Here is an 11,110-nt window from a genome sequence, read left to right as displayed (position 1 = left end):
CAACATTTAATTACTGAAATAAATTAACTTTGCTACGACATTCTAATTTTTGTAGTTACACTTAAAAATAGGGCTTGGTAAAACATTTTATTTAATCTATTTTGTTTCGATTTCATATAAATTTTGCAAGATCGATTCATTAGGCCTAAGATCGATTTTTACCCTTGACCCCGACTGACCTGGGACCGGATCTCCAAGTACAGATCTGTTCCATAAATATGCTTAATGTGTACTAATATACACACACTACACATCTACTTACTGGGAAAAAGCTTGTCTAAACAATAGAAATGTTGTTTTCTAATTGAATTTAATCAAAACAAATTTAATCAAATTGTAATTAATTGATTCAGAGCCATATGAATTTAAATTGGAGGAAAGGAAATTGGCTACAATACCCAGCTCTACTTAAAAATGAACATATTTAAAACAAAATGCAAAAATAATATCCATTTTGAATCGTAGTCTGACTCATCTTTTGTCAAAAACAAACAAACAAACAAACAAACAAACAAATAAATAAATAAATAAATAAATAAATAAATAAATGTCATGACGCGCTGATGAGTGGAGCGGAGGTGAGGATCCAAATGCTGGGAAGGAAGCAGGCAGGCAGACAAACTAGAAAACTCAAAAGGTTTTTAATGATATCTGGACGCAGGACATGGAAACAATGAGGCAACAAGAGACAGAACTGGAGGGGTTTAAATACAAGAGGCTTGGGAGCTTGGGTGATTGGGAAAAGAGAGGCAGGTGTGAGCAATCAACAGAGACGCAGGCTGAACCAAATGGGGAGACAGGACAGGGACCCCCCCCCCCCCCAAAGGGCGGATTCCAGACACCCATAGGAACACAGAGCAGGGTGGGAGGAGGGGGATCCGGAGGGAGGGCCAAGAGGGACCGAGGGGCCGATGGAGAGGAGGCAGGGACCAGTAGAGTCCGGGGGCCTGCGTCTGGGGCAGAGGAGGCGACGACGGGCTCTTGGGGGCCTGCGCCTGGAGCAGAGGAGGCGGCGACGATGGGCTCTTGGGGGCCTGCGTCTGGGGCAGAGGAGGAGACGAGGATGAGCTCCCGGGGGCCCGCGCCTGATGAGGGCAGGACTGGCGGTGATCTGAGGCAGAGACGCCGGAGGAGACGTCCTTGACTTCTGGGCCGGAGGCATCGTCGTCAGCCTCTGGGCTGGAGGCGGTGTCGTCGGCCTCTGGGCTGGAGGCGGTGTCGTCGGCCTCTGGGCTGGAGACGGCGGAGACGTCGACCTCGGACTGGAGGGGACGCCGACCTCTGGACACGAGGGGACGCCGACCTCTGGACACGAGGGGGCGTCCACTCCAGGACACGAGGGGGCGTCCACTCCAGGACACAAGAGGGCATCCACTCCAGGACACGAGGGGGCGTCGACTTCAGGACTGGAAGAGGCGTCGACCACAGGACTGGAAGAGGCGTCGACCACAGGACTGGAAGAGGCGTCGACCACAGGACTGGAAGGGGCGTCGAACACAGGACTGGAAGGGGCGTCGAACACAGGACTGGAAGTGGTGTCGACCACAGGACTGGAAGGGGTGTCGAGTTCAGGACTGGGGGCGTCGACCTCCATCGACTTCTGGTCCGGGGGCGTCGATTCCTGGTCCGGAGGCTTCGACTTCTGGACCGTCGGCTTCTGGACCGTTGACTTCTGGTCCGGAGGCGTCGACTTCTGGATCGTCGACTTCCGGACCGTCGACTTCCGGACCGTCGACTTCTGGTCCGGGGGCGTCGACTTCTGGTCCGGGGGCGTTGACTTCTGGTCCGGGGGCGCTGGAACTGGAGCTGACTGAACTGGTGGTGCCAGAAAATGGGAGAGCAGGGAGGACAGACCGTCCAGCTGGAGCTTATTGAGACTGAGGGGCTGATGGAGCTGGGCCAGCTCGTCTCGGAGACCGGCGAGCTCTGTCAGCTGGGCTGTGGGCGTTGTTCCTCCACCTGCAGATGACAGAGGAGCTGATTGGACCGGAGATGGGACTGCTGGTCTGACTGGGGGCGGGTCTAAGCTGTGCACCGAGCCGGGGCAGAGGCGAGCTTGCGGCTCTGTCCTGGGACACAGGGTTGCGGTGGAGCCCGGCATCCCTCCCCACGCCATGGGCCAGCTCCAGGGGAGCACACAGCCAGTCTGGTTCCCACGAAGCTGGAGCGATCCGGAAGCGTCTCCCGGTCCAACCTCTCATCTGGCTCCGGTAGGGTGGAGAGGATCCCCGAGGCTGAAGGTCGGTGACGGCGTTTGCGGCGAGGCGATGCCGGAGGAAGAGGAGCCGGCCGGTGGTCCGCGGCGAAAAACTGGAGCAGGTACTCCCAAGAGATGACCTTCCCGCTGGATCCTTCTGTGGGTTGCCTCATTCTGTCACGATGCGCTGGTGAGTGGAGCGGAGGTGAGGATCCAAATGCTGGGAAGGAAGCAGGCAGGCAGACAAACTAGAAAACTCAAAAGGTTTTTAATGATATCTGGACACAGGACATGGAAACAATGAGGCAACAAGAGACACAGAACTGGAGGGGTTTAAATACAAGAGGACTGGGATCTCGGGTGATTGGGAAACGAGAGGCAGGTGGGAGCAATTAACAGAGACGCAGGCTGAACCAAATGGGGAGACAGGACAGGGTGTGACAATAAATAAAAGTTTGTTAGCCGCTCATCAACTTCCACAGATGGAATCTCATCTATCCAGCTTTCAAAATAAAAGCTGAAGAAAATTAATTATAGTAGAGTGCTAGATGACACGTACATTAATAAAAATGTACAATTTCAGATCTGGTTCATTCATTCATGCCTTTGTGGTCTGAAACATTTGAAACTGAAACTGCTGTTAAGAATCAATGCCATCTTAATTCTACAGTATAAATAACCTGTTTGGAAATGTAGACAATTAATTTAGCCAGAGATGCTGAGTAATGCAACTCAAGAACGGTGCACAAAATGACTTACAAATATAAATGACTGACTCCCATGTATGATCCTGCAGCAGTGGAGGTTAGTTTCCATTATGCCTCCCCAGAGGAGTGGAAACAACAATAAGACCTCCTAGAGTAGTAGAGGTCTGACATTGGCACCAGAGGCAGCTGGCGTGCTGTCTCCTGTAATTTTAGAGCACACTGATGCGGAGGGAAGATTTAATGGGCATTGGTCAGCGTACTCTCTTGTGAAGGCGTAAGGGAAACCGGCAGAGAGGGAGGGGAGAGGGAAAGGCAGTGTGTCAAGGCTGCTGACGCTCACACTGAAAGTCAGGCAACTCTCTGTGGCAGCATGACTCTTCTAACACTTGGACTCTACCTGCCACTCTGGTTCTCCTGCTGCCTGGCTCAGTCCTCGTTTCTGGACAGCTTCCTTCCATTCCCAGCAGGTAGGATCATTTCAACTCTGGGCTCCCGTGTGTGTGTGTGTGAGCGCGTGCATGTTTGCACCATGTGCATGCAGTTACACAAGCATTACGGTTGTTCAGGGAGTCTCAGACTCACTCTGAGCACATCTTAACACTGCAGACATGTTTTCTGTATTTCCTGTTTCCTCTTGAGACTGGACGTGTCTATGAATAGTGAGGTACTTCACGTCTGTGCCTAGCTCTGGGAATTCTGCTGTGTGGGAGTCATGATTTGATAGTTTGCACCTGTTTCCCTGCTTATGCTGCTCGTGCATCTTTGAATTATCACATTTGAAACAAAATGCATACAATAATTTGCCAGATGAATGTCAGGAGAAAAAGAATGCACGTTTTTTCTCAGTGAGGTCAGGATTTAGCTGCAGAAGTGAAAACAACAGACGTGACACGTTGTACCTGTACCTGATGTGGGTTTGGTGTGATTTGTGACTGCACAGCTCTCATATCCCAGAAGCAGCAGAAGAGATTCAGCCCATGCTGTTTACTGAGTCCACCTCCACCCCCGCTGTTTCCTCCACCCCCTGCACTTTGGCGCCGCCACACACCCGTGAGTCACGTGACTTTTTATTGTGGAATATCAAGCTGTTGATTTGTCCTTGGGTTATATCCATACGGCCTCTGGCTCGTGTCTGGCCCCCTGAGTGAGTTTTTGTGGTAACGGAGGAACATGATCAACACGGTTTTATATCAAACAGCTGATTATGACATAATACATGTGAAATGTAAACATTTAGAACACCTGAATTATTGTTTTTGCCTTCTGCTTTTCATTTAAAGATAAATAAAGCAACATATGCATATTGTTCTTTTGCAGACTGAAGGCACTCATGAGTCTGATTTGGACCATGAGGATAAAGGTTCTGGCTGTGTCCGAGGCCCTCCTGGGCCCACTGGACCTCTTGGGCCCCAGGTAAGGCTGCATGCTCCTTTCAAACATCCCTTCACTAAAACCAAGCCCCAGACAGCAAGATCGAATATTAACATGGCATGATCACAAACTGTGTCATGTTAGGTTTGGAGGTGTAAAGAATTAGTCCCCCCCCCCCCCCCCCCCCCCCCCCACACACACACACACACACACCACCCACCCTATCTCCTCTCCAGCTTGATAGTTCCTCCAGAGCGGGAGAGACGGGGCTTTCTCCGGCCCTTGGAGCACACCAGCCCATTAACGCTCTACATTTAGCTGGGACACAAATAGCCTTTTTCCACTGCCTGCCATCGGGTCACACATCCTTCTCAGAAACGGTCTGAAGAGTCATCTGCTTGGAAAGGCGTCCTGTATCGCGTAAATTCCAGGGATCACCGATACAACCGCCCATGTGTTTGTGTTTTTAAGCCTCCAAAGACCTGACATTTTTGGTTCTCACCAGACACGACTGTCTGCTGCTATCTTAGATTTAACAAATGGTTGTTGAAGCATTAGCTGTAGCTGCTCACCTCCGACAGTTACACCTCCAGCTGGACCAGAGCAGCACTTCAGCATGAAGTATGAAAAAGACCCACGGCATGCTTTTTAATCAGCAGGGACCAGTCAGCCTCTAGTCAACTGAAACTGCAGCTCTGCTCTCCCAGAAGCAGTGAGGACTTTGTGGTGGGATGTTGAGAACATTAAAACTAATCTAGATGTCTATCGGTTTGATTTACTTGGTGATTTCTAGGGTCCACCTGGTCTACCTGGAATAAAAGGGCCTAAAGGAGAAAAAGTAAGCAGTTTATCTCATCCAGCTAAATTTGATTTCCTTATCCACTCATTATTTTTATAAACTGATCTAATTGACTTGTTGCACATGACAATAAAATGCTTTTGGGAAGTAGTTCATTAAGTCCTGTACCCCCCCCCCCCCCCCCCCCCAATCCTGTTGGCAGGGAGAAATCGGAAGACCTGGGCAGAAGGTGAGAGTCTCCATTAATCACTCCATGTTCTTCGCTGCTGTAAGTGGATTTTCTCAAAAACAAGATACAAAACATCCAGCCTGTGTGTGTGTGTGTGTGTGTGTGTGTGTGTGTGTGTGTGTGTGTGTGTGTGTGTGTGTGTGTGTGTGTGTGTGTGTGTGTGTGTGTCAGAAACTCAGTGCAACCTTGACAGGAGACAGAACAGACACACAGAGAGGATGAGATAGTCTGGACTTTCTGACAGAGGGTCCTCTCTCTCTGCAGAGGAAGGGGTGTGTGTGTGTGTGTGTGTGTGTGTGTGGGGGGGGGTAACCTCCATATTGAGATGCAACATCAGGCTTCCTAGACGACTCTTCTCCCTTTCTCTTTGAAAACAGTTGCACCGCTGTGACTGGCGGATCAGCACAGTTTGTGATGAGGCAGAGGACCTCCTGATTGATCTGTTGCAGCCGTGCAGCAGTAAAAGCACCCCCCCCCCCCCCCCCCCCCGCAGGTTTGCAGCACTGCAGTGCAATTTAGCTTAGTGCTTCGGCGAGATCATTAATCATTTTATTCCCAACAAGCACAGACTCCTGTTCTATATACGGCCCATCATTTAATTAAAGAGAGCAAAGTGACAGGGCTCGTTTCTGCCCCATGTGCAGCGCCGGCTGATGGATTCTGGTTCTGTCAGCTAAAACGGCTCTAATATTTCTCATTGTAAAAGCAAACTAACATTTGAAAGCTTGGTTATCTAAAACGCAAAAGATGCTATTTCAGGGTCGTTCAGGACCTGCTGGACCTCCAGGGAGCCAAGGCTTGCCAGGATGGCCAGGACCAAGTGGGGCCAAAGTGAGTAAGTCAGACATCAATCATGTAGATCATTTCTAAAAAAAAAGAAATGATAAATAATAAAACCAAACATGTTAAAGTAAAAATTTACACTTTAAAGTCTTTGGAGTGTTTTTCTTGTATCTAATGTTTTCTTTTTTGTCAGGGTGAGAAAGGGGACACAGGTTTGATGGGTTTACCTGGATCCAGAGGACCAATAGGGCCAAGGGTATGTCCATGAGGCTTGGAATGATGTCACTTTGATTTTATGCTTGTTGTATTTTCTCTTATTATTAAATTGTTTTCAAATCTAGGGTTTACCTGGGTATAAAGGAGAAAAGGTGCGTGCACGTGTAACTATGTTTAGTAGGTGAGGACGGCGTTCTGTAGGTAATCTCTGGTTTCTGCTGCATCAGGGTTCTCGAGGGGACCGTGGTGAAGCTGGACTTAAAGGAGACAAAGTGGGTCCAAATGATCTGTAGTATTTAGTAAAATATGTTTAAAAAATCTGAATTCTTCCCATCTTTTGTTTTATCTCTGAAGGGTGCGATGGGCTTCCCAGGAATGCTTGGACAAAAAGTAAAGCGCAGCTTTAACCTTTTTCTCCTGCATTAAATGCTTTTGGAATAAAGACTGGATGTGGTTCTCTGTGCAGGGTGAGATGGGTCCAAAAGGAGAACCTGGAACACCAGGAAACAGAGGACCTACGGGTCGACCCGGGAAGAGAGGAAAGCAGGTGAAGAGTTTACATTTACATGCACACTGGCAGGTTACAGAGTAGGCGAGGATGAAAGGCACATTCCTGAGGAAAAATTAAAAGGTGCACCTAAGTTTGTAAATTCATAACAAACTGTCATAATAACAGAAACTAGACGTTTGTTTTGATGTAAACAATTGAATGAGAAGAGAAACAAGTTAAGCAGAAATGTTAAAGTCACTGTCAGTGAGTCATGAGTCACATAAACACACACTGGAGAAAACCATGAGCTGAGTACTGAAAGAATTTCTGACCAGAAAGTGATAAAAATGTGCACGTGTGTGTGTGTGTGTGTGTGTGTGTGTGTGTGCGTGTGTGTGCGTGTGCGTGTGCGTGTGTTTGTGTGTGTGTGTGTGTATTGGTGGGTGGATGTGCATGTAAGACTTTGAGTACGTAATAAGTGTGCAAATGAATGCAGAAATGGGACAGTTAACATTGCATCATCGGCCTGCACCACTGTGTCGTATCTCCGCGACTTCCTGTCTGGGGATGCCGGCCATTGTTTACTCTAGATAACGGGATTTTCCCTGGATGGCTGGTATCCAGCAGGTTTTAGTGGTTTCTCTGCTCCAACACACTTGATTCAGTGGTTGAATCCCCAGTGCAGCAGCTCATCAGGCTCTGCAGAAGCCTGTCAATCACCTGCTGACTGAAATCAGGTGTGTTGAAGCAGGGTTAAGACTAAAACGTGCTGGATGCTGACCCAGAATCTGAAGCGTTTTGAAGTTTCCTTGTAGTGTTTGATCATGAACCTTTTGAATCCTAGTGGCTTGTTTTAAATCTGAAAACCTTTTATTGTTTCAGGGAGTGAAAGGAGACCCAGGAAGAATGGGTCCCATGGGGCCAGTGGGCCCACAGGGCCTTCCTGGCCACCCTGGACCTCCTGGTCTACCAGCTACAGGTGAAGACTCTTGAAAACTCTGTTTTAAAATGAAAATATTTCTCCCTCTGTGAATTAATTCATTTAAAATGTGTTTTATTTGTTACTTTAAATCAGATTTTGGATGCTCAGCTCTGGCGTTTGAGTGAGCTGACGAGAGAAAGAGTGTGTTTTCAAAAAGAGGACATCAGTCAGAAGCTGAAAGTCTGCTTCAAGCGAGTCTGCTAGGACCAGAAGTCTTATTTAGCAGCAGAGACATCTAATCTGGGTCTGAGCTGAAACTAGACACTCATCGTTACATCATGTGACTTAGCAGAGTTCACAGTTTCACAAATATTATGTCACCACATAATCAAAATTACATTTATCTTGTATGAAATCAGCTGATTGCCGGTGCCTCTTGATGGATAAATCAAACAAACTGTATTTATTCACTTGTGGGATTTAACATGACCTCCTTAACTTGCAGTTTGGATTATTCAGACATAATCTGTGCATTCTGATTATGGCGTCTTCTTGATTTCAACCTATTTCCATATAAAATCTGATTTTTATTTACTTTTTGTTTATAAACTCCTCTTTTATTTTTGTTTCTATTTTGTGTTTGGCAGGATTATACATGGTGGGTTCAAAAGGTGCAAGAGGTCCACCAGGAGCTCCTGGAAAGTGTAGCTGCAGCTCTCTCAGTACTTCTTCATCTGACGATTATGCCTCCACAGTGAGCTTCCCCAAAGTGCCCGCGGTGAGGAACCATCCTGCTGCTGTCAGACTGTCTGTCACACGCAAAATCACCAAGATCACAACATGCAGTTTCCAATAACAGTGAGGAGTGAGCAACATCTCACCCCGCCACGTGGACCCAAGGATTAACCATCAACCATCCAAACTACCCCCCTCGTTGAGTCATTAAATTAGTTAGATTCTGCAACAAAATGAGCCAGAACATTTAAAGGTTGAACATGGAACAAATTAATAAAAAGCTATAGTTTAATTAAAATATAGTGAAATATTTATTTTGACAGGCACAACACTGAGTTTATGTTTACATCCACCAGCCAATAGAGGGTTAGGGCTGCCAAAAAGTCCGCTCAGCACAGCGGCTGGCAGTGTGGAAATTGGCGGACTCGGCACGTCAAGCAGCTGCTTCTGAGCCCAGATGTCATTATCCTTCTCAGAAAAGGAGCGACCAGAAAAGATCTAAAACCAGAGTGAGTTTAGGTGAAGCCTTATTTGGACCCAAAGAAAACATTTCATGTACGTATCTGCAGCAAACCTGATATCCTGGAAACCCTGTTCTATTGTTGCAACCACAACCTCCACACACTAATGTCGCCCTGCTGTTCGTTTTCCACCTTCCACCTTTGGGCACTGCAAGCCTCACTGGGGAAGGGTTGAGGTCACAGTACAAGATTCAGATTGTACTTCAGATGGGGGCAGCAGTAGCTCAGGTGGTAGAGTGGGTTGCCTCATGATCGGATGGTCATGGGGGCGATTCCAGCTCCCGCCAGGGGTATTCTGCTGCTGTGTCCTTGGGCAAGACACTTCACCCAACTTGCCTGTGTTGGTGGTGGTCAGAGGGGCCGACGATGCCAAATGGCAGCCTCGCCTCTGTCAGACCGCGCCAGGGTGGCTGTGGCTACAAGTAGCTTACCATCACTAGCAGTGTGTGAATGTAAGAGTTCGCGCAAGCGTCTTTGAGTGTCCTAATAAAACGCCGTATAAGTTCGATGAAGATGATTATTAAAATTAAGAGGGTGAAACATCTGTTGACCAAAACTATTTCAAAGACACATCTGGTTTTTACCAAATACACCAGGATGATTTATGGTGTGTGTGTGTGTGTGTGTGTGTGTGTGTGTGTGTGTGTGTGTGTGTGTGTGTGTGTGTGTGTGTGTGTGTGTGTGTGTGTGTCTGTGTGTGTGTGTGTGTGTGTGTGTGTGTGTGTGTGTGTGTGTGTGTGTGTGTGTGTGTGTGTGTGTGTGTGTGTGTGTGTGTGTGTGTGTGTGTGTGTGTGTGTCCCATTACAACTGGTGTAAACCTGCATTCAGATACAGAACACCATACAGTTATGGTGGTAGTTGTATGGTTTGGAGCTGCTTCAGCAGGGTTAAAGTATGTAATCCAGTTGTCTTTGTCTGAAATTGAAGTCTGTTTGATAATCTCAAACATTTAAAAGAGCAAAGACACAACTCTATCAGAAATATTTCATTTGTGACAACTGAAAGTGGCACTTTGACAGAAGTAAACTGAAATTAGAAACACAAAACATTCAGTTCAGGTTATTTATAGTGTCATCTCAGGGCACGTCTCAAAATAAAACATTCCAACTAAGTTCAGTTCATTAATTAGTTCAAAGTTTCCATATAAGAGACCCAGCAGATTGCATCGAGTCACTGACTTGTGTCAGAAACAGCAATCCTCGTACGAAGCAATCACGTGGCATTCTCAGTAAACCTATTTTCTCCTTTCAGATATTTGTGGTTAGTAACGAGGAGGAGCTCGAGCGCCTTCACACCGACAACGCTCTTGCATTCCGAAAAGACCAGAGATCCCTTTATTTCAAAGACATTGATGGCTGGCTGCCAATCCAGGTGACTTCACGACTTTTTTTTCCCCCAAACAGACGAGAACCTCCAAACTGATTTAATAACACTTTTGCACAAGACGTTTCCATTCCAGCTGGCACCTTTCCAGTCCATGGAAAACGCCCCCGATGAAGACGGGTACTGCGGCGATGGGGTGGTGCAGATCTCCAACGGGGAGGAGTGTGACGACAGAAACAGAGTTGTCATGGACGGCTGTGTCAGTAAGTCCACATTAGACGGTCTTAAACAGTTTATCTGTTCACATGTAACATGACCTCACCATCATGTCTCACCTTACTGCAGAGTGTAAACATGCCTACTGTGGAGACGGATACCGCTACGAAGGTGCTGAGGAGTGTGATGGGAAAGACTTTGGATACCAGACGTGTAATGCATACCTTCCAGGGTAAGCAAGAATATGTGTAGAAAAACACCTGCTGCAACAAAGAGAGCGGACCTCAGTGTGTTTCTCTGCTCTTTTCAGGTCCTACGGTTTGCTCAAGTGCACACCATACTGTGTTATCGACTCCACAAACTGCAAATACTTCACTTGACGAGGAGCTGAAGTGCTGCAGTATCTTCTGTGTGGTATTTGCTTGACACATGATGTGAAAATTTTCATTCTAAAAAAAGGAAAAGAACAAAAGCAGCAAAAAGCAAGAGACTCTTCAGGAAAGAGGCAGAAATATTTAACTGTAACGGGGTAAAAAAAAAGAAACTTGCGTATGTACACACATCTAACTCATCGGTCTTGAAGAGATGCCACTCAGTAGCA

The 11,110-nt window shown here is 47.1% G+C and overlaps 1 protein-coding gene across 1 annotated transcript; it reads left to right on the top strand.

Annotated features, from left to right (window-relative positions):
• Positions 1-3,174: 3,174 nt before the first annotated feature.
• On the top strand, positions 3,175-11,110 carry colq (collagen-like tail subunit (single strand of homotrimer) of asymmetric acetylcholinesterase). The gene is made up of 17 exons (XM_054740296.2): positions 3,175-3,371; positions 3,845-3,954; positions 4,222-4,317; positions 5,069-5,113; positions 5,277-5,303; positions 6,063-6,134; positions 6,280-6,342; positions 6,428-6,454; positions 6,530-6,574; positions 6,657-6,692; positions 6,769-6,849; positions 7,675-7,771; positions 8,362-8,492; positions 10,222-10,341; positions 10,415-10,556; positions 10,639-10,741; positions 10,820-11,110. Exons 1-17 carry the CDS (start codon positions 3,275-3,277, stop codon positions 10,887-10,889), a joined length of 1,362 nt encoding a protein of 453 aa, XP_054596271.2. The 5' UTR covers positions 3,175-3,274; the 3' UTR covers positions 10,890-11,110.

The sequence above is a fragment of the Nothobranchius furzeri genome, chromosome 5 (genome assembly GCF_043380555.1).
Source record: "Nothobranchius furzeri strain GRZ-AD chromosome 5, NfurGRZ-RIMD1, whole genome shotgun sequence".
Taxonomy (NCBI): Eukaryota; Metazoa; Chordata; class Actinopteri; order Cyprinodontiformes; family Nothobranchiidae; genus Nothobranchius; species Nothobranchius furzeri.
Note: the sequence above shows the minus strand (reverse complement) of the source record. Positions and strands in the feature narration are given on the sequence as shown.

Bases quoted from the DNA above. Each gene is read 5' to 3' on its own strand.
- colq (XM_054740296.2), top strand. From the start codon at position 3,275: ATGACTCTTCTAACACTTGGACTCTACCTGCCACTCTGGTTCTCCTGC. The intron at 6,693-6,768 runs GTAAAGCGCAGC...TTCTCTGTGCAG, and splicing joins CAGGAATGCTTGGACAAAAA to GGTGAGATGGGTCCAAAAGG. The intron at 10,557-10,638 runs GTAAGTCCACAT...ACCTTACTGCAG, and splicing joins TGTCATGGACGGCTGTGTCA to AGTGTAAACATGCCTACTGT.